Genomic DNA, 27,439 nt, shown 5'->3' with positions numbered 1-27,439 from the left:
TCTAACCAAGATATCAGAACACCAAGAATTCCTGAAGACTCACACTGAAATATGCCGTTATTTCACCTGAAGGTTGATAGCCATCTTGCTCATGTAGACACATGATACAATGATGCAATTTTTTAAGCTGCCTGCATTTGGCCATCTCCCTTGTCAGCTATCACAGCAGAGCACAAAGAAAGAAGCAGGCAGAAGCAGTAATCCTCCACAAAAGTTATTGAGATTTCATGTGATCTGCAATTACTGTGTCACTGCAATAACCATCATGAAAAGCAACACTACAGGTTGCAATTACAACCTGTGTGCTCCAGTTATCTTATGACCACCCTAACAATTATTTAAAAACCCTACCCACACCACACACTTTCTCTTCATAGCTGGAAAACAGAACACAGCAGAGTCTGGACACTTTCTGAAAGAGATGTAACCCAAGCTTTTATGACAACCTTTAGAGCTTCTGCAAATCTGCATTCCCTATTTTCTTTTCCTTTTGCTCCCAAGTTTGCCTTGGCTCTCACAAACACTCACATCCTTTAGTTTTATTTTTGTTGAGGCAATGAATGTTTTTAAAAGAAACAGAGTGACGTTATTAGAGAAGACAGCAATTCAAATTTATATTACAGTAGCCACTTGGTGTGTACATGCATTTGAGTGTACAAAATTCCACTGCAGTCATCCAGCCCCAAATTTGCTTTGGCTATATTATGAACGGTAGAAACAGCAACATATATTAGAATCTTATTTCGTTTATGCAACAGTACCCTAATATTTTATCTTCATCATGTCACCACCTATTCATGCTTCCAAGTCAACATGAGTTTTGAAACACTAAACTTGTAATCTGATCTCCTACACTGCAGCTGTAACACACTAGCTTGTTTCCTGGGGATATATACAATTCTAATATCGTTCAATAAATAGCTCTGTCATTTAATTAAGGTCATACATGTAAGATCTATCACTGCAAAAGCTCCCCACTTTATTCCACATCACAAAGGAACCTTTCCTGAGTCCATCTGTCAAAGCCACAATTTTCTCTTGGCTTCAATTCCCTCGTGGTTTCTTTCATAATTCACAAGTGGATCAGTTGATGAAAGAGTATCAATAGAAACAGCAAGAAAAAAAAAAAAACCTTAAGCCAAAGCTTTTAGCCTAGGAAATGATGCTTTCACTGCCAAAGCACATGCACAACAGCACTGCCAATCTCTGTTTTCTAGATGCCCCTTTGCATCTTACAGGCTATTAGGTTTTCACCAGGTAAAAGCTCATACCCCACTGAATTTTGAGGTTTTTACAATGTCCTCTAAATGGGAAAGCAAACCACAGCAGGAACACCACCTTGATGAAGCACAGCAAGACCCAGAGAACTCCCAACCAGCACTTTTCAGCTCCTTCTCCAACAGAGCTGTTCATGCAACCTCAGTCTTGGTCAGCCTATTCTGCACAAAGCTTTACAAAGCCAGAAAAGTAATTTACAAGCTGCAGGGGATGGATTCTTTCTTTACACTGACATTTGACAATCAACAACTTCAGCAAAATAGATTCAGAAAGCTAATCTACTGCAGATAAGTATTTAAAAAAAGCCAACAGAAAACAAAAGCACCTCCTAGTTTAAAATAAAAATACCCATATATCTGAAAAATTTTATGGGAATACACCACTGCAAAGTATGAAAGCCATTTTAATAAACAGACACAAATTACTGTTTATGCCTACTTTCCTGTTACAGTTTCCTTGCCACAAGAATTATGGTCCTTGTAAAAACACCAAAAAAACCCTTATCCTTATTCTTCTTCTCTTCATCATTTATGCTTTTTGCATCATCAGAAACATCAAAGCTAGGGTTTGGAGCCATCAGATCAAAATTATGTTTCTCTGTGCTAGGAAGTAGCAAGTTCCAGCTTCCAACAATTCCAAAAAGGTGGTAAAAAAGTTAATTTAGGAATTTTAAGGTTTAATATCATTGTTTCTCTGATACAGATCTGACTTACCTTCCTCTAAGTAGCAACACTCACTGAAAATACCAGGAGTAACGCTAACCTAAAAAAAAAAAAAAAAAATCCAAAAAACCCCCACTCTTCAATATCAAAACACAGCACAACCTGCTTATGGTCATTATTCTCCTGCAAATTTTTCTCAACTAGTCCTCATCACTATAACAATTCATGGAAAACCAAAGGACAAAACATATACATGTTCAACTCAACAATACCTATGCATTTTCTGTATTTCACAACATTGTAACAAACATGACTGTAAGCACCATGTTGTCTGACACCTATCATGGAGTAATATTGATAGAATGAATGCCAGAAAAGGTTGCAGAGGCTAAAAGCCTTCTCCCTTCTGACAAATCCCTGAATTTCTTACAGCTCCTAGCAGGCAATCCACACAGCCTAGGAAAGAGAACCAAGATAAACTTCAGAAACAGAATAAGAGAATAGCACACATACCAAAAAAAAATATATTGACACATTTAGCACATCTGTTCTTTTGAACAAGCAAAGACTGCACAGACAAACCTTAGTTCAGAAAAAATGTCAAAAAATAAATACAAAACCCACCACAGTTTACTACTACCACATTGCTTTCCTTCACACAGTCTAAACATGGCTTGTATTAGACAAATGTCATGAAGCATTTAATAAAAACCTCTCTGTGGAGAAATCTCAGTGGCATTTTTACAGTTATATAAACAAGCAATTACATACAGAGGCTACTGACAAGAGTCAACAATACCCAGAGCAGCCTTTGAAACTGATAACCCACAGTAATCAGTGGAGTCAAATACCTGAAGTTCAACCTGTTACCTCCTGGTAAAGTCCACAAGTTACACAAACACAGTGTCAGACCTACTTCAGTGTAGTCAGCCCCAGCACCATCTAAAGGAATTATGCAAGTGCACCCAGGAGCTGTCTCTGACCCTTCCAACTGTGAAAACTGTTGTTCTAAAACCAGGTTTGTATTAAAAATGCTTGCCAATTATTAGCAAACACTACTGGTGAGCAGTGTCCTTCTGGCCGCAAAAGTCCTTAGTGGGTATGCCATTCGATGAAGGCATTCATCATTCAGTTTTTAACAGGGCTGGACTGGGCACCAGCAATAATTGGTATTATGAAAACCATAAACTGTGTCAGTGTTGCACACTATATTGGTAATGTCTTTTTGTGGACATTCACTACTCTCTCTGGACTTTCTACTTCAGTAACTCCCTCTTTTGGTAACCCTGTCAAGGAGTGCAATTGTTATCCAACCTCCACCCCAGAACTCACTACCCATTTTTGAGGAAACGCTTTAAATTGAATAACAGTAATGACAGGTATTGTGTTTGCAGCAAACCTTTCTGATCTCCACTGCATAAGGACAAACAAGCTGTTCAGTGAGACACCTGGAGAAGAATCAGATTTGGCATTTCCTGAATCTGTAAGGCTTGAGAGCTGTTTCTGTCAGAAATCATTATGGTCAAAGTGGTCTACAATGACACTTAATGGATATAATTGCCACTTACAGCTACCTCCATTTTAAGCTGGAAATCACTCAAGTCAACCCTGACTGCTGCTGAAAGCTTAGTCTGATGTCAACTTCGATGGCAATATGTTATTTATGATATTAGGGAAGGTCATGCCTTACTTCTTGTTCTGCAACTTAAAAGCCCCCATCTCAGATGAAGTATTTGCCTCTGCTGTAGAAGAAAACCTTTTCATGACATTGTTTATACTACTTACAGCTAAGCAAAAAGCCAAATCGCTTGGCCAAAATAGAGAATGCCTGATTCACACTCAAAGACATTGTTTGTTATCTTGTACTACTCAGGCCATAACTTCATGGTCCAGAAGAGATTCTATTCACAATGCAAAGACACTTTAATCCAGCCATTGTCACTGTGCAGTAACAACATTCCTGCTTTACTGGCTGGGCTAAAATAGTTGACATCCAAGCCCTATTTCAATCCAAATTTAATAAAATTTCAAGTGAGAAGGATCATTAGTTGCATTTACCCACCTAATCTTTATAGTAAAGCTTTTCCTGTCCTTCCCAGATTCACAAGCTGTAGCTGAAATCTCCAAACACAAACTGAGTGTATTAATTTTACTCATTTGGAACCCACAGACACCAATTAAAGGTGTAAAGGACTAAGCTAACTTCTGTACTATGAACACTTTTTTATCCTATTATCAGTTCATGGAAAAAGAAGGAGAGTGCTTTCCTCAGAAGAAAAAGCATATTTTTGAACAACCAGATTTATAGACTGTCTTTCATTGTCATTTAAGAACCTTATATTTTCATTATCCAGTTGAAAAAGTTAACAGAAACAGTTTAAATTTAAGCAACAGATGCATGTTAAAACCCACTGCACTGAGAACCTTGCAGAAAAGGAACTGGTGACACCTGCTCTGAAGGACTTGTTCTTAAAGCTTGAGTAGCTTGAAGAATCAACAACTTCAGCAAAATAGATTCAGAAAGTTTGCCTGAGTAGCAGTCATTGCATGAATATGAGCATTCAGGACAAAGTGAGTTTTAAACTAGCTTATGTGCCATCTTCAGTCCTAAAACACGCTCACACCTATCTCTGGAACAAAATACCTTCAAGTCAGAGAAAAGACAGCTCCTGCTATAAATCAGCATTCACTGCATGGCAAATTTTGAGGATAAAGGGGCGGAATTTATATGCAAGTAGCAAAGCTAAATGTGCCCACATAGTATCAGTACATGGCAACATTAAGTCTGGTAGCAAACTTCTGACCTCCCCAAGGTCTTGCCTCCTGCAAACTTGAGCTTTTCAATCATTGTCTATCACAGCAACAGGAAAACAATGTACATTTCATACATGACTTGGTTAGACGCTGACATTATGACCCAAAAAGAGTAAAAACAGCAAAAACCATACCAATTATTAGGGTTTTGAATTCTTGAGAAAAGTTCTCCATTCATCTACATCCACAGCAACTGTGGCATCTAAAACTGAGGGAGATGAAGAGGGAGTCTTCAGCTTTGAAGTGTTTTTAACTACATGAATTTACAGTGTTCAAGTGAAGTAGCAAATAATCTGATTTATGAATTTGCACTCATATTTATTTTAGGACAAGCAGCAAATAGAAAAAGCTCTTGTGCCCAAAAATTTTGATGAAACAAAGAAAATGCAAAGAAGTTTGGCAAATATCTCTAAATGCTAACACTTCTCATTTATAAATTTGTCTGAAACAACTAATCACTGTAATCACATTCAAATTACACTGTAATAGCAAGCAGATCTTTTAATAGTAATCTGCTATTTAAAGAAAAAACTGTTACAAGCTTGATTTTTTTTTCTTAAATACTTTCCAATTGTTGTAAACAGGATTAAAACAAAGCAGCAATATTTTGAAAAAACCTTTCAGATGTTTATAAAATCAAGCATTAAGGAACTCTGATTAGAAATTTTGGAACAAATAAGCCACAGATTAAGTCCATGAATTCCATAAGCCATAGTTAAACTTGCCAATGAACTCTAGTGGAGGCTGAATTTACACACAGACCAGCTAGAACTCCACAAAAAAAACTGTATCTATATAAACTTATGCATTAAACACAAAGTGCAATTAATAAAGATATTTTTATGGTCTTTGGGGAAAATACATTAAAGGCTGTACAGCAAATGAAAGAAAACTGGCATGCACACTCAAAATAGCTTTTAGTGATGTAAAGTTTAAGCTACAACTACCTTGAATTTTGCACAGACTAAACACATCTTTAGGGATCAAATTCCTCCCCATTTTTAGCAGCAGAGCTTTGTGTTTGGGGGTTACAGGTGGAGGCAGGGCAGGGAGGAAAGAGTTAAAGCACAGACCTTCCTGACACTCTTACCAGTACCAAGCTCCTGCCTCAAGTGACCTTTTTAATCCCTTTATCAGTTTAGACTTTCCTCCTCACTGGCAGCAACACCTCCTTGGATTTGCTTTCTCCAAGAAAGGGACAACGCTGCCTAGACAATGGACACACACCCAAGTGTGCAACCCAAATGTTACACTTTGCTGCAGCCTCCCTCCCACCACTTTGGGGCTTGCCAACGAGGAGATTATTTTTCTACTCATGCTACTGCTGTGCAGTAACCCAAAAGCACCTGTTGTAGCGCAAAACAATTGATAACCAGCACTAAGAAAGTAGCCAAGAGCTGAAGAAAAACAGAAGCACAAAGAGCACCCTAACTAAAAACAACATGGGCAAATTGGTACAGTTATTTAAGCCTCATAATGGCTGGACCAAAGGAGGAAAGTAAAGCCACCACATTATTTGCAAGATGAAAGATTTAATGATATTCTGACAATGTTTTTTTTTAAGCTATATTCTTCTAAATAACTTCCTCTTTAAGTGACAATAAAAAAATTGTACAGAAGACACCTGAGCCCTACTGAAAGGGCAATGAAAAACCTTTTCCAACAGACTATGTTTCACTGGGAAAAAACCTCACACACATGTTCAGAGAGGCCATGCCATTGGCAGAACCAGACACGTACTGTTTCCTTCCCAGAAATGAAATATTTTATGAAAAACAACATCCATTTATTCAACGTGAAAGATATGATGATCCATGAGCTTTCCAAAGATTAAGTTAAAGCTTGGGAGTTTACATCAACTGAGAGAGTGTATTTGGTTGTTCAGAGAGTAGATTTAAATTGCTCGGCTCATTCAGCATGCAGAAGCTTTACCTTGCCCTCCCCTGCTTTAACATTCTCAAAAGAAGCTGCAGTCTAAACAGCCCCTGAAGTTGTAAAGGTTGTCTTTTTTCAGCTCTGTTCCTTCCTTTCTTACCAAGGAGGGAGTTTTCCTCATTCCTTCTGTATTTCTCTTAGGGATGTCAAAGGTTTTCAGCGAGTGAGGACAACTGCAGAAGGGTGAGACATGGGAGATAACACAAGATGACACATCCCATCAAAATACAGGCTGAAAAAGGATTTGAGAACTAACACAAAGTACTTATTTGCCTTAAGTCTTACACTGATGTACCAAGTATAAGATTGTTCTCTAATTTCTACTTCTCAAAAAGGTAGATTTTAGCTCTAAGCTCTGGAGAGCCCCTGTACCAGCTCCTGTCCCAAACCATCACATCTACTGTGTCACAAATGCTTCTATGGAGTCATCACTGCTGTTTGTGCAACAACATAAACCTATTGTGCAAGTATTTACATGCTGCCCAAATTTCCTCAAAAAAGCTGGCAACCAAAGCAGTATTCCAGACTCCCTATTTCTATAAAGCTTCAACAATTCCCTAAAGGAGTAGCATTTTCAAGAAAGAAGTGTTTATTCAGGTCAAATTAAACCTTGCTGAAAGTGATCAAAGAGTCATAATTTCATATGATGGAAATGGAATTCTTTTTCTTAGACTGGAAAGCATCCATGGCCTTACAGCTTCCCAATCCCTGTCGTACCAGGAACATTTATACTGGGGATATAGCCTACAATAGGAATCAAATCATTATGTTAACTATTAACAGGTGTCAAATAATAATGTTAACTTGCTTAAGCCTCACACATAAGACAGAATTTATTAAACTCTTTTTTTTTTTTTTTTTTTTTTTTTTTTTTTTTTTTTTTTTTTTTGCTGGGATAGCAGGTACAGTACAATCGGGATGCCCCCTAAAGCCTAAAGCTGCTAAAATGAGCTGCTGACTCTTATGTTCATGCAGTGAATACATTCTAGATGGGCAATTTCCAAACAGTTGTGGTAGTGCAGCATGCTTTCATTTACAGCACACAGTAACTCAGCATGATTTTAATAAGAGTCTTTCAGACAATTCCCCCTGGCCCTCCTGCCTTTCATCTGAATCATCTTATCAAATGCTTACACAACCAAAAACCTGGATCTGATGATGACAATGCGTTCACATGTGACTGTGGGGAACGCCTGGAGGTACATAAATGTAGCCTGCCTCTCAGGGACACATTAGGAAAAAGAGAGTGCCCTCAAGCCAGAAGTCTGACCCACACACAGTTGGCACAGTTTAGCCACCATCTAAAATACTCTTTTCTCAAAAAAAAAGCCCCCAAACTAACTACCTACCCTCCACCTACATCTGAGATCAGGATTAATTTCATTTTTCCCTTCTTCCAAATCAATGTCTCCTAAAGAACCTTCTCTAGCAGCTCCCTCTTGAAGAGAAGGATGAGAGCAAATGAAGATCACACTGTAACCAATGCCCAGAAATAGAGAAGTAATTATCTTACAATCACAGATTAGCAAGCACCCTTCAAGATCCTTATAGCTTCTTTACATGTGCCAATGTACACTTCCAGAAGTTTTTCTTGACTGAAAAGTTAGGGTTTGGTTTTGAGGAAGAAATTAAAGAAGAAATACTGATAAGCTTGAAGTCCTTACTCTCCTAATGTAATACCTCAGCAGAATCCCTCCACATTTCTATTCCTGCCATAAAAGACAGCATCCTTCCTTTGGCATGTCATATCTGAACCACTTGTAAGTGGGAGAATCCAGATCCCAACCTCCCTTTAGAGACTGTGAAACACAAATTCACTCAATGAACTCAACACCAGTTCAGGCAACAAGGGCTGAAATGCACATTTCTTATTCCATGAATTATGGAAACCAGCGCATCTCAGTTAATTTCGTGTAACTGAGCATCACTCCATTTGTACATCTAGGTTAGATCTTTCTGAACTTGGCATAACCTTTTAGCAGTGGCATTCCTTCTCTGGAGAATGTAGGCCCACCATTACCAGAACTTCATGATACACTTTGGAAATATTTCCCCTCTCCACCACTAAGCACAACGACAGAAATGCTAAGCACTGACAGAGGCAAAGCAACACACCAGGACAGCAAGGATTTAAAGGAAGCAAAGTATCCTGTGCCTGAACAATTTCAAAGAGAAAAGGAGGGTGTCTAACAGACAGCATGAGAGCTACCTCTACCTGCAGGTAATACCAGTCAATGGAATCACAGCTAAAACTCTCAGTAAGGGGGTTTTTTTGTTAAGTATACCAAGAGAATATAAGTTTAGCCTTAGAATTTCCCAGAATCATGGAACAATTTTTTTGACATGTTCACATAATAGAACTAATTGCGCTGGGTCCTTCAGCGGGTCTTCAGACATCTCTTTTACCAAGAGCCTATACTAAATTTTAATTTTAAACAATGCTCAGATAATATTCACTAATTAGGTGCTTCCAAGAGCAGCATCTTGGAGGCATATTCTTTGTAGAATCAACAGGACTCATCTCTAACAACTGGCCTTCAATTTCTCAACGTGAGGTGCTGTAAGAACATCAAACTGTCAGACACTTGGGGAAGAGGCAACCATAGGTAGAAACTTTTTTTTTTTCTGAATATTCTTTTTCCAGAAGAAAACTTATGTTTTTAACATTTTAAATACAAAGATCTCATCTTGTTGCACTAGACACTTTACCTGAAGACATTATTTTCTTTTTAACCTGATGAATAACTGTATGAAACAAAGTTTCAGAAAGTACAAAGCAAACGGAAGCCTGAGTGAGAGGTTTTAGATCTCTGACACTGAACAAGCCAAAAGGAGCTACCTTTTGTGGAAGGCAGAAAATAAGGGGTTAGGATTAGATACTGGGAGTAAATAAAAGGTAACAGGGAGCTTGAAAGAGAAGTGTCTACACATAAATATTGAAATTGAACAGGGGAAGAAAAGTATCTTCATGAGATAGGATGTCAGTTGAAGACAGTCCTCCATAAGAATGCCTTCTTTACATCTTGGAAGTAGTGAAGAAACATGCATAAATACCTGAATGTAAAGTATTCAAAGAGACAAAGCTTTTCCTCACTATTACAGTGAAACAGTAATCAGACTCCTGGTCACGTAATAAATTACTGTAGAATTCCAGGCAAATTCTCAGTCATCCAACATGCTCAGAGCAGCTAACACTGCATAACAGAGCTGAGGGGGCCTCAATTCATTTTTTCAGAGGTTTTAATTTTAATACAGAGGCAACTGGTCTGCTAACAAAAAGCAATACCTACATATTTCCCTGCCTTTTTATAAATCTGGCAGCTATTAACACAATTCCAACTTGAATCTTTTGATGAGGCACACATTTGCTAGAGGTACATTGGCCCATGTAAGTACTTCCTCGGACACTTAAAAATTAAGGTCATCAGTGAGATAGTGAACTATGCTTGTCATGGCTAGCAATCCAAATGTACATGAGCTAGAGACTACAATAATGCAGGATATATGCCATTAAATTGGCAGGGTTCTAGAATCAACAGAAGTCTACTCAAATTAGCGTCACTAAAACCAACAAAAATGCAGCCACATATGACATGTTTTTTTCCATTAATATTTAGTTCTGCCCAGCCAATACAACAGTCTGTATGAGACAAAATGGAAAAGGAAAACCCAGTTTTCCTGATGATACATAGTAGGTGTGTTAAGTCTGTGACAGATCATACTCCAGTCCTTCTCCCCTTTCCAACTTCATCTAAAAATAGGATTCTAGCTTAGTCACCCTTCATATGCCATTCCCAGACTTGTTAGAGCCCAACAGCTGCCTTCCTACTCAGCCCTATCACATGCACTTGACACCTCTTCACTTTCAACACCTCAGTCAGGTACCCACCACTCTTCCTCTTCAAAAAGATTGAAAAAGACAGAACCAGAAAGCAGCATTAATTTGACATTAACCAGATACAAAATGGGAGATAAAAATGGAAGAATGGTGAGTATTTGTAAGAATGAAGGGATCTCAGAACACTAAAGAAAGCTATGAGCCAAGTGACAGGACATCGTGGTAACTGATACTGCTACAAAAACCACTGAGTACAAGTTCCCATCCCTACCACTACAGAAGGAATGGAACTCCTCTCTCTCAACCCATTCATATTGCCAAGCACTTTCAGCAGCATTTTATCTAGCTCAACAAACTAATGTTTTTTGAAGACAAAGACTGAAGCTATGCATTGCTATCAGTTTTCTTATTTATTCTATAAATTGAACTACTCAAAAAAACTTTCACCAATGGCTACATGATCAGTAAGTTACAAAGCTGCATGGTCTGGAAAGATATAATAAGCCATGCACATTGCTATAGCAGAAAATTCTAACAGGCAGCAGTTTCTTACACCAGTTTGTAATTTCATAAAATGCAATTACACCACAGGCATTAATGGTTTTAATTGAACCAACTGTGCTCTAAGAGGTAAAAGACTAAAAATACATACTAAATTATACCAAGTCTTTAGTCTAAATAACACTTGAGACTTAACAAAATACTTGTGGGCAAACATATCACAGATGGTCAAACAATGTAGCACAGCAATACTCTACACAAACACTATCACTTAGGGATTTTTTTTGTTTGCTTTTTTAAAGCAAATTCTTATTTAGAGATCTGAATAATGTATATTTTGGTCAAGGCTGAGCAGTTCACTATACAGATGCTGATTTCCCTTCATCCCAAAGAAGATACTCCTTCCTTGACTCAGGATCAGAGACAGGCATTCATCAAAAGAAAAAATTACAGATTTCTATTTTCCCCATGAACACCATTTGCAACATGCTCAGGAATGACAAAGTATTGAAAAGGGAATGTGACCAGAAGTTTTTCTTCCTCCATTTAACTATGTCAGTCCATCATCCACGCTTAGGGCATTATTAGGTCCTACCACCACATTTTAGGCATTACTTCTCCAGAGAAGCCCTTTGTTCCTATCAAAGCACTCATTCAGCATTTCTCAAGGCTTTATGAAAGAGAGGGAAAACAATCAGATGTCTAAAGCACAAAGTTACACTTTGCAAGAGGTAAAGGACACAGTCCTTGAAAGCAAGAGGAACATTTTCAGAACTTGAGGCAACATCACGATTCATTTCATCATGGATCTGGCAATTTTCAAGGTGAATTAGGATAATCATATTACACTGCAGAATCCAGTCTGATGTGACTCAAGCCTGTCTGTCCTTCAGCAAACCATTCCCTCCAAAAGAAACGAAAAACAAAAAATGCACAAAGATCTCAGTATCAGCTACACTGCTGTGCATACCTGGTCACCATCCTGTGGGTGAAGGAGCACAGGGCAGGGCAGGAGAGGCAGGTGTGACCCCCAGCAAGGCATTGATGAGCAGGAACAACTAGAACCTCTCCAAAAGACAGCTTTTTATTTTCTGGTCTGTCTACCTATGGCACACAGGCAGGGCCTGAGAGATGGGGTTCTTCAAAACAGATGAGCAGAAGTTAACTTGAGGAGGCATGGGCTGCTTACATCCACTCAGCTTTTAAGCTATCTACAGGTACAGATAGCTGAGAGTAACTAAAGAAAATAATGAGCTAGGCTGCACTCCAAGGAAAACAGGGAAAGCAGACCAGAAGCAACAAGGTTGCATCAAGTTACAGTATTAAAAAAGAATTTTCCACAATTTGGGTAGCCAACCACAGGGAGAGGCTGCTCCAAGAGGCTGAGGAAACACATTCTCAGAGACCCAACCCAACAAGGTCCTGAGCAGCCAAATCTAACAGCAGAAATGGTCAGTCTGTGAGTGTGAGAAGAACCTGGACACCTGTGCAGCCACAGCTACAAAGTTCTCCACTAACAATCACCTGGCCATGCTAATACCCTGCCATAGATAAGGGAGCTGATAGACCCAAGCCCAAAGGGCAACTCAGCAACTTGCTGATGTCTCTGCCAAGATTAAACACCAAGTCCTTTATTTCTCAACACTTCTACAAAAGAACTTTTACTGAGCAAGATAAAGGGAGGACTGTTTCACATCTTACTGCACAAGGCATAATATAATGATGTTCACCAACAAATGCTTAAAAGCTTTGTTTCTCAAGCATCCTTAATCCTCTGTCAAAAGCCCCAATTTTTATTTCTTTAGGCAATACACATTGTGATAATTATAAGCTGTAAAATTTCCATGACTCCATGATGATTTGGTTTAATATTAAGTAAGGTCAATATCATTGCAAACTTTAAAAGATTCAGACTACTACAGGAAATGCATCCACATATATTGTATTTGATGAAGTCTATTTCACTTCTATTTTTTCTCAAAGCTTCCTAATCCAAGCAAGTAAAATACTTCTCGTGCTACTGAGTGCCAGGCATCAAATCTGCCTGCCATTCCCTTCATCAGGAAAAACTCAACCACTTGAACTGATAGACTGCATGTACTTTTTCTGTCTAAAATATTCAAGGGTAAAAATAAAAATGTCACTGGGCAGAGGTATCCAAAACAAAGTTAGAGAAAGTCAGTCAACAGTAACAGAAGGAATAATGAACAGATTGTCACTGGTTCAGCAGTTGAGTGGCATCATTTCTACCCAGTTTCCCTACTCTACAAAACTAAATTAATCGCTAATTTAGTCCTTCTGTCCTACCTATGATGAGGCTATGGCAAACAGCTGACAAACAATCAACTCTTAACACACAGATTTGCTTAACAGCACATATTCCTGGCAGCTTCATCACAACCTTTTCCTGCAGCACTATGGTGTGGACAACCAGATCCACTGAGTGATTTAATGAGTCCCACACCACAGTCATGGGGCATAGAGCCACCAGTTAAATGCATCAGCATCCTTCAGCCTGGAACAAGGATCCCATAGTTCCACATTGCTAAGGATTCCTGACACGGTGCACACAGTTGTGCAGGGCTGTTCACCACCTCTCCCAGCAAAGTGAGCAAATCCCATATACTGGAGGCCCTAAAGAACTGATTCTTCACACAAACAGCATTAAGGCTGCAAAACTCCTTTCTCCTGGGCACTCTTGACAAAACACACCCAAAGCCTTTCAACATAGACTGAATCACAATTCACAGAAACCACAATGAGCATTGCAGACACTAACAGGCATTTCCCTGTGCTTACAACTCCTCCCTGGCACTCTCCACCATCCACAGGATGAGCTGCTTCTTTGGGCTTAGAATAAATCATCCAGTTTATCACAGATTGCCACAAAATTAATTTCAAAGAATAAAGGAAAACTTAACAGGATACATGCTACCACGGTAATTCTACAGCAAATGAGGAGAAAGTGACGAGAAAGTGACGAGAAAGGGACGAGAAAGGGACGAGAAAGGGACGAGAAAGGGACGAGAAAGGGACGAGAAAGGGACGAGAAAGGGACGAGAAAGGGACGAGAAAGGGACGAGAAAGGGACGAGAAAGGGACGAGAAAGGGACGAGAAAGGGACGAGACCATCTGAAGCTCTCTGCTCCAGATGCACAAAACCTGAGGACAGAAAAGTTTTGCAAACTCAATGTATTCAGTACAGTCACACTATCCTCAAATATACAAACAGCACTATCCACAATATGACTGTTTTGATGGCAGGCACATTCGGGGACACCAAATGTTTTAATGAATACTTTTATTAAGAGCAAGATCTGCCCATTTATTAATTCCTACACCCTGGCTCCCTACTGTAAAAATTAGGTATTTTACAGCACTACATGTATATGGCCAGGAGCTTGTCAGGAACCACTGTATAAAACCCTCAGCTGTTCTGTCTTTAAGAGATTAGTTTGAGAAAATGCTCTGCAAGTCAGACTAATAGTTTACTCAATCCTTAATCCTATTTTATAAGATCCAGACTTACCACTATTCAATACCAGAATGCAACAGGACACCTGGTAACGTTAAAGCACGTAGACTATAGGAACAGGAAAAAAAAAAAGGCAAAGACTGAAAAATAAAAAAAAAAATTATATTCCTTTTTACATCCCTCACACACAGAGGCTTTTCCAGACTTCTGGGACACAGGGCATTAGTCAGTACTACAATTATTTTGATTGCCAGAGGACTATTAGTGAAACACAACATAAATGTGCAACATAAAAGCTCCCAATGACTGTGTTCAATCGGCGGGTGAGGTTTCAGCAGCTTTTCCAGGCCAGCAGCCTGGCTCTGCAGGATTCAGGCCTCCTCCTACCCAGCCTGCTGCTAGCAAACTCTCACCCAGGCCCTGGACAGAGGGTTGGTGTCACAGCTCCCAGCGAGAGGCACAGAAAAAGGGATGCTCAGCCCAGCAACCTGGCACCAACCTAATGCACACTCTGCTACTTCATGCATTGCAGGTCCGCCGAACAGCTGAGCTGGCGGTTCAGGGACACCTCAAAACATGCGCCTGCAGGAAAATTCTCTGGAGAGACGAGATTCAGGAGCAGTTTATTTACAGATTATTGCAGCTAAACTCTTTTGTTGGTGATAGCAGCTCAGTGCATCACCCTCAATCCTGATTGCATCCAGCTCTGGGATCCCCATCACAGGAAGGGCACTGACCTTTTGGAACGAGTCCAGAGGAGGCCACCAAGCTGATGAAGCATTTCTCCCATGAGAAAAAGCTGAGAGAACTGGGATTGTGCAGCCAGTGAAAGAAAAGGCTTAGGGGTGACCTAACGGCACCCTCACAGTACCTGAAGGGAGCTTACAGGAAAGATGGGACCAGACTATTTGCATGCAGCGACAGGTCAAGGGGAGACAGGTTCATGCAAGGAGTAGGCTCAGATTAGATATTAGGAAAAACTTCTTTATTGTAGGAGTGGTGGGGCACTGGAACACGTTAACCAGTGAACTTGGTTCCCATTCCTGGAAGAGCTCAAATGCAGGCTGGATGCAGCTCTAAGCAACCTGAACAAGTGATGGGTGTCCCTGCCCACGGCAGGACGACTGGAACCAGATGATCTTCAAGGTCCCTTCCAACCCCAACCCTTCTGTGACTCGGTGATTCTCGCAAGCTGTCCTGGCTGCGCCCCACGGGCCCGGCTGGCCCGGGCACCGCCTCCCCCCCTTCCCCGCCGCTCTCGGCAGGGCCCGCGGCCGCAGCCCCGGGTCGGAACGGGCCGGCCCGGCCCCGCCAGGCCGGCGGAGATGTCCGCGGGCCGGGCCTCCCTGCAGCGCCCCGGCCCGGGAGGCCTTGCCGAGCCCCGGCCGCGGATCCGCCGGAAGGGAAGCGGAAGGGAAGCGGAGCCGCCCCGGCCGAGGGGAGGGGAGAGCGGTGAGGGGGAGGGGACACGGCCCGGCCCGGCGCCCCCGGAGGCGGCCGCTCCGCGCTGCCGTACCTGCGCTGGAAGTCGGTCCGGAAGGGCTCCAGGTAAGGGTCCCGCTCCAGCAGCTGCTTCAGCCTGGGCGGCTCCGTGCTGGCGGCGGCCATGTCGCCGCCGCGGGCTCCGCGTGATCCGCGGTGCCGCTAAATACAGCCGGGGAGGGGGCCGGGCGGGCGGCCGGGAGCCCCTGCCTCTCTCCGCCCACCGCCCGGGGCCGCCCCCGCCGCCTCTCCCCGCCCGCGGTGTGGCGGGGCCGGGGCTCCGCGGCTGCGGGAGGGACGCCGGGGATGCCCGGCCTGACCCGGCCTAGCCCGGCCTCCCCTCAGCGATGGGCTCGGTCCCGCAGCCCCGCGGAACATGAAGGGGCCGCGAAAAAGCGCCGACCTCCGAACCGCATGGGGTGACAGCAGAGGAAATAAAAAAACTTGCGACACGAAAAAAAAAAAAAAAAAGCATTTGTGGGAGCCGAACCGCTGGACAGGAGGGGGATGTCTGCCTGCCGTGGCTCGGCAGTGCCCCAGTTTGTTTTCTTAGTGGCTCTTTGATGTCTTTTTCAGCGTGTCGGATGCCCGGGTGAACTCTGTGTTCCCACACACACAAAGCCCACTGCGCACCCCGGCCAACAGCAACACCCCCCAAAGCAGATTTGGCATCATCGTGAGTGCTGGAATAAATTTCTCCGCTGTTTGATAGGGTGCTGACGTGCTCACAGACAGCTCAGCAGAACAAGACTGGGGACATCCCTGAGTTCTCATAAACTCCGTGTCTGCACAGCAAAATGTTGCTTTGTCAGACACATAAATTCCAAACGTGGTAAGGTTAGTCCAGCCGATCCTAGTACAGATCAAAACCGGAATAGCACAGGTAGATTGCTGTGGAAGTTTTTTGAGCTAACAGCAACGTCTTGTTTTTGGATAGGTCACCAAATATCCAGGGCAACTAATCACCAGCCTGACCATGCCTCTAGGCCAGCGTTGAGCACTTTTATTTAAGGTCCAGCAATTTTGCTTTGTTTTGATAGGTAGTGAGAAAGTTTATTTAGAGGCTTCTTTTGAATGCTTTTCAGACACAGTTTAGAAACTTTTCAGCTTCCAGACACCTTAACTCATTCCCACAACCATCTCCAAAATTGTTGTCTTCAGTTTGAGACTCATACCCCTATCTTGGCTTCCTCTGAATTGAGGTGCTGTTTCTCCTGTCTGCCAGATGACTAACAGCACCGTGTCTGATGAACACTAACAGTTCATTTATTACTTCTCCTAAAACTGGCTACAGTGAAAGTTTCCATAATGATTTGTTTCATCAACAGTGCATGCACACTTAACTACACTCTATTTCCTTCCCTGTAGCAGTTTCTGACTACACAGGCAAAAGTCCTTGAACTTCAGGAAGTTAAATTCTGCAAATAGCCCCTATAACAGACAAAGCCCCAGTGATATATTTAACACTTTAAGAACCAAAATATGAATAAGCATACCATTTGTATCTACTCATGTTTCATTTTACAACTTGGGCATGATTTTATCTGCCTGCTTTGTCACAAGTAACTGCAAGATACTAAGGCATATGTTATTTTGATCACTGATTACACCATGATCCTGGTGTTCCCACCATGAGCTGAGGTTGGCTCTCAGGACAGTGCCATTTAATCCTCTACCTGGAGGCAAAACCGACAGTTCAGACAATGAATATTGTCCCAACAGCTGAATGTGTCTTTGTGCATTTGTCAGGGATGGATACAAAGCTGCCAGCTGCTGCTGCCAGTAGAAACAGAAAGAGGAGGACTGTTGGGAATAACTGCTCTTTTATGGGGACAGCAGTGGATCACATAAGAATGGTGTCTAAGGCATGTGTCTGGCACCCAGTTACCAGTGGGGCTGGAGTATATCAATTACTCCAAAGTAGTCTTTCAAAGGATGTTCATGTTTAAGTTATGTATCCTTTAAAATTTTGCAGAGTGGTTCTTTAGAAGTAACTGTATAGTTAAATTTATAAAATCAATTTAGATGTCTTTTTAATATGCAAAGTTCAAAGATAAACCTAAATTTTGAAGAGAAAAATGTCCACTCCTGTCATGCAGCACCTCCATTTTGATTCACTAATATATTGCATTTGCTTTGCAAAACATGACAGAGATGATAAACTATAGGAACTAAGGGAAAAAATTTTTCTTCAATAAGGCACTGGTTCAGATTCTCCCTCATCAATAGTTTATTTTCATATTTCAGCCAGAATGGATCTGTGAGTTCTCTTACCTCTGACTGGCTCTTACAGAGCCAACACCTGAGCTCCAGGTTCTTCTAAACCAAGTGGCTTAGAGCAGTTCTGGGCCCTGGTCCTGGCCTGGCTCTGTAAAATGCTTGTCTAAGTTGTCTTTGGGGTACAGGCTTCTGCACTGCAGCTAATATAGATATTTACCTAATCCCACAGTTTAACCTGTGTGAGATGGCAGGTACCAAAGGCAGCAGGACATTTTTTAACTTTTTGACAACACTGAAGAGTTGCTGATCTCTCAAAGTGACAAGTCACAAGGCATGTCCTTTGTATGGTTCAGTTCAATACTTAAAGGCTGTATCAAGACTTGTTATCCTTTTAGTTTGGGCAGAACTCCTCCCAGCTCCTTTTCCTGAAAGTCACTTTACATCTGGGTATGGTTGGCCCACTGTGTTTGCTTGCATATGAGGAGATACATATTTTTATTGGCATTGCATCTACCCTTGACTTCCAGATGAGAGATAGTCCATGAGCAAGAGCTGAGAACCTGTGACTTGTGCCTGTACTGGATCTCATATTGCAAACTATCAAGAAAAGGTGTTCCTGTGGACAGGGAAAGGAAGATTTGTGCTTCAGTGTTCCGGAAAAATGGATTCTTGAAGGCGCCCCTGTCCTTTAGGGACATTTCAGACATCTGAGCATGTTATGGGTGCCAACCCATTGCAACCTCCCACTTCTGGACTGGTTTTTTCACATTCAGTTCCTAAAGCAAAGTGAAGTTCAAAGAGTAAAGAAAATTAGCTTATCTTGCCACATCAGCCAGCCAAGCTTCCCCATGTTATTTGTTCAAGGATCCATAAGAAATAAACTGCACGGTTGTCATTCAGATCCAAAGCAAAGCCCCCCTTAAAAAATAACTATCCTTTATCTCAGTAGTCTTCCCAGAGGGGTCAAAGATTGGGCATGGAGCTGTAGCTCACTGCAGGGTGGCTGTAGTAGGTGACCTTTAAAGGTCCCTTCCAACACAAGCTATTCCATGGTCCCATGAGACTTATCCCTATCTTTGGATTTGCCAAGGTGAGACACATAGGAGAAAGGAAATGGTCAGTGTTGCACAGCTGCTGCCAGACACCACATCACTCTTCCATAAGTAAAACTTTACTACAGCAAGGATTCAACTGATTGATTACATGTGAAGAACAAAGCATCTGTCCTTGAAAATTGCAGCAAACAAGCAAATTGCAACAGGTATCTTTTGGTATGTCTATTAGTTTAGAATTTTAAGTTGGGGGTTTATTAGAAATGTAGGGTATTGATACTGTCTTTTAAGGTATCACCTTTCCCCTGTCATGTTTCAGGAGCTTTACATAACAACACATCTTCAAAGATCAAAACAAATACACAATCTGAAACACTAAAAAGCCAGTTTCAGTGTTGTAAGAGTCCAGTAAGCAGAGCTGATGGAAATGCTGTTTTCACTTGCCATTCAGAGCAAAATAAAAACACATTCCAACAACCTCATGGTCCTAAATAATGTTTGCTTCTTGTTTTCACAATACTGCAGTGTGATTATGCTTTGGTGTCCTTATTTTGTATAATAAATTATAAAAAAATGTAAATATATTTCAAAGTTGTTTACACAAGACACTTGAAAGTGTGATACCAAGTTTAAAACATCCAGATGTAGAACAATATTTGTTGTGAAAATGTATATGAGTCTTACTAAAAAAATCAACTAAGAATTTGTAAAACAGTTCACAGATGCAAAACACAAATAAAACCTTCAGGAATTTCATAATATTTTGGGTGTTGCAGATACTCTGTCTGTTGTATGCCTTCTGTATTTCTCAAAAGTAATTACTGCCAATAGTAACAACTTTCTACAACTTACTACAATTTCTTGGTGTTTGCATATGTGTTTATGCATTGGAGGAAGAACAAAAAACATTCTGGACTCTCTCCTTAATGCCATACCACAATACTTTGTGGCTGTCCCCTCTGTTTTACCAATGTGTGTTCATCTCCAACACTTAGAAAATAAGTATCTTGAGCTCTCTGGAATAGTTGCCCCAGAGGAACATTCTTGCTATTATTGCAGCAGCTCCTGTAACAATATATTACATTTAACAAGCAACTTATTAACACTTGCCAAATACCGTATTCCTTTTATCCAATACAGTCAGAACTGAGAATGAAACCCCACAGCATCAGCAGCAATTTTGTTTTCTTGCTGTTCGTTGTCAGGTCTTTCCTAAAACCCTTGAGGAATGATCTTACCTTGGGTGTTTCTTGGTTTCATAGTCCTGAAGCATTCAGGCTGCCTGGCCTTTTACTCAGAAAAGAAAGTGAGGTTGCCAGATAATCGTTCAGAGGGTAACACATCTAATCCTTGGGGAGGTCAAGTGAGGTGAGAAGAAAGGAGATGCATACTGCTAATGCTCTGACAGCTCTGTCAATATAAATTCATTAGTATGTATAGAAGTATTTTAGATTTCAAAAAGCAGAACAGTACCTCAGTTGTATTCATGAACTCAAAGCTCTCCTGAGTTTACCGCAGGAAAAGCAGATGGATCTGGTGCAAAGTGTGTGTGAAATGCAGAATTTTTGGACGTCCAAAATGCTTTCCATAGACAGCCTTTTAGATCTTGTCAGTATTAGTTCTGGTTTACTTTTTAATGAGAGTTGGTGGCATTTGACCCAATTAATTCTCAGGTATGACCAATAGTGTGTTGAGTGAACAGAAAGGGCAGGGACCAGATCCTTAATGCTATATTCAAAACTTATCTGTAGTTAGTAGAAAACACTAAATATGGAACTTAAGAACTTTTTGTTAGTCCAGTGAATATTTTGACACTATCATTTTTCAACATATTGGATAGGTTTGGAAAATAAACCAAAACCCAACACCCTCATTAATAATGCATGTCTCTCTCTCTCTCTATATATATATCCAATGCATACTTGTTAGGCAGAAAATGTGTTAGCACACAAAAGGGTCGGAGAGTATTTAAAAGTATACAGTATTTAAAAGTAAAGAGTTTATAAAAATACATAAACTATGTATTTTTTGTCTTAGAATATCCCCAGTACTGGAGATAGGTTCCAGTACTGAAGGTTCAGCCTTCACAGTCCCAGTGATACAGAGCTACACTTACAGGTGTGTAATCTGGTGCCATAGTTGATTGTACTGTATGCAATACAATTTTCTACAGGAAATTTTGTATGCCTTGGTGATTCACCTTTTCTTCTTGGAGCAAAGACTCTACATTTCAAAACTCTACATTTCTATAAATATAGAAATCTTTATCCAAGACAAATATATGTCATTTTTGTTGAGAACATCAATATTCATGGATTAGGAAGAACTAATCTGTCTTCACATAGTTGTTTTTTTTTTTTTTCTTGCTTAGAGATAAATCCTTTAGGTAGGATCCCTTTTCTCTTATTAGAAAGATTTATATCATGCTCATTTTTAAAATCAGCCACGGCATTTCAGTTAAAAGAAAAGTGGTATGACTTTCACTTTTTCTATATGTATGCAGCTTAACAAAATTATACAGTAAAGAAAAATAAGTGATACACAGCTTCCAGAATGGGTACATTTGGAAGGGTTTGATTAAACTGTGTTATCTGTGAGAAATAAAAGGGGCAAATATAATTAATTGTTATCTTAGTTACCCAGGCACCCAGCACCTCCTTCAGTATGAGTTTCTGAGGATATACAGGATTATTAGCTGCATTTCTGTTTCCTGAGTATTTTATATTGAAGTACATACTAATAAAACAACTACTTCATTACTACTTAGTATGAAAATTTACTTCATATTATTAGATAACTTTTTTAGATAACAGTTTTTTTGCAACAAGCAGCTAAATATTTATATTTTAATCCCAATAGCAATCTTCACGCATAATATATTAATTACAGTCATGTATTATATGCGTAAATTTTGGTTTTCCAAGTTAATGCATCCCAGTTCCATTAGAATAGTTGAAGTGCTGATGGGTCTCAGTGAGTTTTCCTCAAACACCCTTCCTTTCTGATGTCTCTGAGCCTTCTGTTTATCTCTCAAAATTATCTTTGAATGTTGTTTTCCATTACCTAATTCTACTCAAAAGATGGTTAATATTGGTGACCAATCTCATTTTAGCTTAAGCAGCCACTGGGTGCAGATTTCCTCTTGCTTGTACCATCAGCCCCTGCATTAGGGCATCAACACACATCATCACTGCTCACAGCAGTTCTGATTTCTCCTGCTTGAAATCCTCCTGATTTCTCCCACACTTCTTTGTTTCTTTCTGCATGATATTATCTTCTCAGGCAGCATCCAGGCTCTCTCTTCATTCTCCACTTGTCCCATAGTTCCACCAGGAGGGCAGGCCATCCCTGAGGGGGGAAGGTTCCCTTTAGTATCTGTAAAGGTGGGGCATGAGCAATTAGTTGCCTTTTTCTTTATGCCAGTCTTCAGTTAGCGATCAGCTCATTCCAGGATCACTTTGCCAGTTTTCTTATTTTGTTTCCATGTGTTCTAGGTCTGACTATTGACTTACTGCAATATGTCCTACTATTGCATATGTGCATGGGCTATTTTCTGCCCCTTCTCACTTTGTCATCCCCCTATTGCCACTTTTACCAGAGAAGAATTTATGAGAGTGAATGCTGACAAAAAAGGAGCAGTTTTTATAGCATCTGAGTCATGCACCCTGATGGACCTTTTGTTTTTCTTGTCTGCTATTATTTAGTGTCCCCTAGATCACTTCTTCCCTCATATGGGTTGCCATCTCTTTCTGTACTGTTCCAGTGTGTACAGGCCCTAAAGCTAAATATGTTTCTGTGTCCAGGACATCCACTACAGGACTTAAAATACACTCTGGTCATAATTCAAGGCTTGCCTGTCTCTACCACATAAACTTCAAACAGAGACTGACAGCTTTTTCTGGTCCTAATATGTCTCTGCTTTCTTTTAGCTTGTGATCCATCCCCAGATGATACAATCTTTCAAATTGTGTGCCTCTTTTTCCAGCTTGTAGAGTGTTGCATATCTGCCCACAGCTGGCAGTTGAGACTGCAGGAACAGCTGGATTGCAACAATCTGCATCTCCAAGTCTTGGTCCCTGCTGAATGTGCCATTCCCTCAGCCCAGCCATTTCTTCTACAAAAGGAGAGGAAGACAGGTGTTTCTAGGAGCAGAGTGGGCATGTGTAGTAAGAGGTTGGATTTGGTTTTCTCCTTCCTTGATTTCCCTATCAATCTACCTGATTTTGTCCTTTACAGGTAAAGCCATAATAAAAAGAGTCTGTACTCAGCTGGCTCATGAGAAAGGGACAGAGATCTCTAATCACACAGGAGTATGATCAGAGGCTTTTAAAGCAAGTGTAAGCAGATTTGGTGCTTCCATTCAGTATCCACCTATCATCAGCTTGCTCTGACTGCCATCTGTTTTCTCCTCTTTCTTTCAGATTTTCAGCAAAGTTTGCCTGTCCCTCACAAAACCTGCTACTTGCCACGGCAAGGTTTGGCTGGGGTGAGTCACAGCCAGATCATAAATTGATGTAACTACTGTCTCTCTGCCTGCCTTGGATCGTTAGTGATCCAAATTTATTTTATTTTATAGTAAATGAGATAATGGCCAGAAAACAGGACTGCACACCTGATGCATTTGTTCCCAGTCTTCTGTGATGACTTTAGGCTTCCTCCTACAAAAGTTTTTTCAGAGACTTGGTTGTTCAGCAACCCAACTAGAAGGATTCACAGTTTGTTACACTGAAAATCTTCTTTGCTACACCATATACACACTGAAAAGAATTTACTGTTAGTCCAGTAAATATTCTAGCAGTATAATTTTTTTGATTAATGCAGAAAAGCCGCACTTTTGTGATGTTCTGGTCACCTTTCCACCTGCTTCTAAGTCCTGAGCTTGGCAGTCTTCCTGATGCAGACAAGAGATGGGACTTTGTAAGTCATCAGCCCCTGAGACCTACACAAGAAAAACAGTGATGTTTAGGTTGAGGGATTCTAATTCTTCAGCTTTGGGTAAGTTTGCTTTTATTTTTAAACCTTACAACACCTGCTTCCCTCTTACCTATTCCCAGCTACTTTGAACATTGTACAATATCTTTACTCCTGGGCTCTCAGATTTCTACCATCCTCTGCAATTTTATTCCTCTATCACTCAACCATTTACTTTACTATAACCAGTAGTTTCAGCAATATGAAGCTGTAATTCCTTAGTGGAGAATCCAGGAGACAGGTTAGAGACAGGTTGATTTTTCAAAATCACAGCAGTTTGGCTGAAGTGCACAGTCAGCAGAGCTGTATAAAACTGGAGGTCATTGCATTGTTAAGTTCAAATTCGTCATTGAGCTTCTCAGGAAAAGCATCTATAAATGGAAGACATCATGAATGTTTATATTGTTCAAAGGCCTGTCTTACAGCCTGTCAGCAATTCAGTAATTTCTTAATATAGAATATAAAAAAACTTAAGCCCAGTATCTCTTCCAATTTATTCTGCTTTTGTAGCATTTACCAAATTTATGCTAAAATCTCAACACATCTTATGAAAAAAAATTATATCTATGGGTTTTGGAGCCATGAGCAAATCAGATCCTTGTGTGCTGGGATTCATAGAATTATAGGGTTTTGAGAAAGTGGCACTTGTGCACTAGTTCTACATTAGCCAACTGTTGATAAATATGCTGTAGAAATACTTAAATATTCAAAATACTATGTCCTGGTAAAAAATGAGAAATATTTTTATGTCTTCTTTTATTCCAGTTCTTTTTTCTCAAAGAATTTGAAATGTGAATAATTGTGTTGGGATAAATGAGAACACACAGACCTGTAGTTATTCTGAATCTCTGGAACCCATCTGCCATTTGCTTTGTGCTATCATACCAACTCATACCACATTGTTCCAGGCAAAATTATCATTACACATTTACATTGTTATAGGTTATATATATCTTATTATAGATATATAATGATATATTGTTATATACTATATATTTTTATATACATTATTATATTTTTATAGATATATATTTTTGCTTTAATAAAAACCTATAAATTTAATATTTTTTTAATCAGTGATACAGTTCACTGCCTTTGGTCAGTCAGGTTGTAGTGAAGTAGTAGACATAAAAATACTCTCTATTAAGAATAGTACACTAAAAAGTAGGAATATTTTCAAAAGTCTTTCATGCTTTATCCTCATTAAAGCTTAGTGTCATAAACCACAGAGTCCTCTCCTGACATGTCTCTTGGTTGTCAGTATCTGGTTTTTTTACTATCTATGGTTAAGGAATTAACTTGTGCAAATAAAGAGGTTTCTTCATTCATAAGATAACCGTCCACACTGTTAGAATTATTTTTTCTGTTTCTTTCTTCTGCTGTTTCAGCTGCACACAGTTAAAATACTGAATTACTCTTTAAATTAATGAATTATCTGTTGCTTCTTGACCTAAGCACTCCTGCAGCTGTCTCCTCAGCACCTCCTGTGTTGCCATCTGATTCAACACGTGCACGAGGAACACTTGCAAAGGGAACTGAGTCATTCTCTAAATCTGGAACATCATCCTCAGAACACAAAACCTTCCTCTGCAGGACTTAAGGGCAAGTATTAACTGTGTCATTCTGCATAGGATGTTTTAGCTTCTCTTACTTTAAATTACTAGTGTGTCTTACTGAAAGGCACATTAGCTGTACCCACCAAAATTTTCTTTGTGACATTTGTGTTGCAAAGTGCCAAATGTTCTTACTTCTGTGTTCCATTTCCTTTTCTTGTAATTAATTGTCATTTCAGAATAAACTCACATCTTCACTGATTGTTTTTAGTACATACATGTAATTTCTGTGAACTGTGACTACTTTGCTGTCGTTCTTGAGTCTCAAGGAACGTAACCTCCTGTACAATCAAGCTGTTATTCCAGTCAGAACACTGAAAGATGCTCACTGTGAATATCAATCTGACTCAAGTCATGTGATATACCTAACATTTAAAAGGGCTGATGAATGAGGACATGTATTAGACACCCAAACAGTGAGGAAAAAGTAAGATCAACTGTTTATGTCTTATTATTTTCTTAGCACTCTAAAATATCATACACATTCTTTGAATTTTTAAAATGAAAGACTTGTGTCCATCTTTTCTCTGTGTTTGCCAGAAATGTGTGCTCTGGTATCTTGCAACCACTCTAGCACTACTACAAGTGATTAATTCTTGGACTTTTTTCATGTTTATGTCCAAGTTGCTGGGTTACTTGCAGCTCTGAAAAAGATTTACATGAAGACTTGTGAAGAGCTCTGTATATGAGTTATATTACATTGCTCAAAATAAAGCTTTTCAGCTGACTTCTTCAGTATAATTCTTTTTGTGTTTTAGGAATTTTCATGCTAGTTCTGTTTTTGTAAATATTGCCTTTACTAAATTTGTAATATCCCAAAGTAATACTTTTTGCTTTAGGTTTATTTTCTTGATTTATGTGCTCGCAAATTGTTCTTCTCCCTCTCCCTTGTCTAGTTCTTTTTTGATTTAACACTGATTTTTTCCCCTTTGTTTTACAGTAAGTCATGTGGCATTGACATCCCTAAGAAATTTCAAATTAACATGGAAGAAAATTAAACAGCATATCAATGGATGAGATAGGCATGATGGTTTCTCCATGATGTCATTGCATGTTGATGGAGGCACAGCACTATGAAATATGAGATTCAAATGCCATCAAAATACTACCCTGGTTTTGCAAGGAGCTGCACAAGGAGCCATTCCTTTTCTGCAAAAGGAAGGCTTGATTATTTATAACTGTAAAAACAAAAACAGAAAAATAAATGTTTTCCCTTTTCTTAAGTTCCTTTCTATTCCACGACGTATAGATATTCCTATTAATTTTAAAAAGGTAAACTATCACCTCTTGTCTCTGTTTTTCTTAAATCTAGAAATGTTTTGCAAATTTGATTTAAAACACTCAAATGTCTTGCCCTGTTTTTTTCATTTTTAGAATAAACTGAAATGTTTCAGCTTTTGGTGTCTGTCCTGCTTGTTCACATGATTTCATTTTTATATCAGGGTTCAGTTTTTCATAAACATCAGGACCTTTATCAACACTGAGTAACTGTGGTGGGTTCTGGTTTTTTGCTGTACTAAATTAAATTAATTTTATAACCTATTCAATACTCAGAAACATGGAAACAAGTTTTTCTCTGAGTTTAAATCAGGTACACT

General features: G+C 39.9%; 1 protein-coding gene and 1 long non-coding RNA gene across 4 annotated transcripts in view; one reads left to right on the top strand and one right to left on the bottom strand.

The window, feature by feature from the left end:
- The window catches only part of GBE1 (1,4-alpha-glucan branching enzyme 1), a 137,130-nt gene extending 120,998 nt beyond the window's left edge, over positions 1-16,132 (bottom strand). For all 3 annotated transcript variants that reach the window (XR_009276006.1, XM_058825322.1, XM_058825323.1), the window contains exon 1: positions 16,020-16,132. Coding sequence is in view for 2 of the 3 variants with exons in the window: in XM_058825322.1 (XP_058681305.1) it covers positions 16,020-16,111 (92 nt within the window). In the remaining variant the exon portion in view is untranslated. The remainder of the gene's footprint in view (positions 1-16,019) is intronic.
- On the top strand, positions 15,996-27,189 carry LOC131572240 (uncharacterized). The gene is made up of 6 exons (XR_009276007.1): positions 15,996-16,051; positions 16,562-16,661; positions 23,679-23,743; positions 24,079-24,252; positions 25,684-26,268; positions 26,782-27,189. It is a non-coding gene; the product is annotated as an uncharacterized LOC131572240 (long non-coding RNA).
- Positions 27,190-27,439: the final 250 nt, after the last annotated feature.

This window comes from Ammospiza caudacuta, chromosome 2 (assembly GCF_027887145.1).
Source record: "Ammospiza caudacuta isolate bAmmCau1 chromosome 2, bAmmCau1.pri, whole genome shotgun sequence".
Classification (NCBI taxonomy): domain Eukaryota; kingdom Metazoa; phylum Chordata; class Aves; order Passeriformes; family Passerellidae; genus Ammospiza; species Ammospiza caudacuta.
Note: the sequence above shows the minus strand (reverse complement) of the source record. Positions and strands in the feature narration are given on the sequence as shown.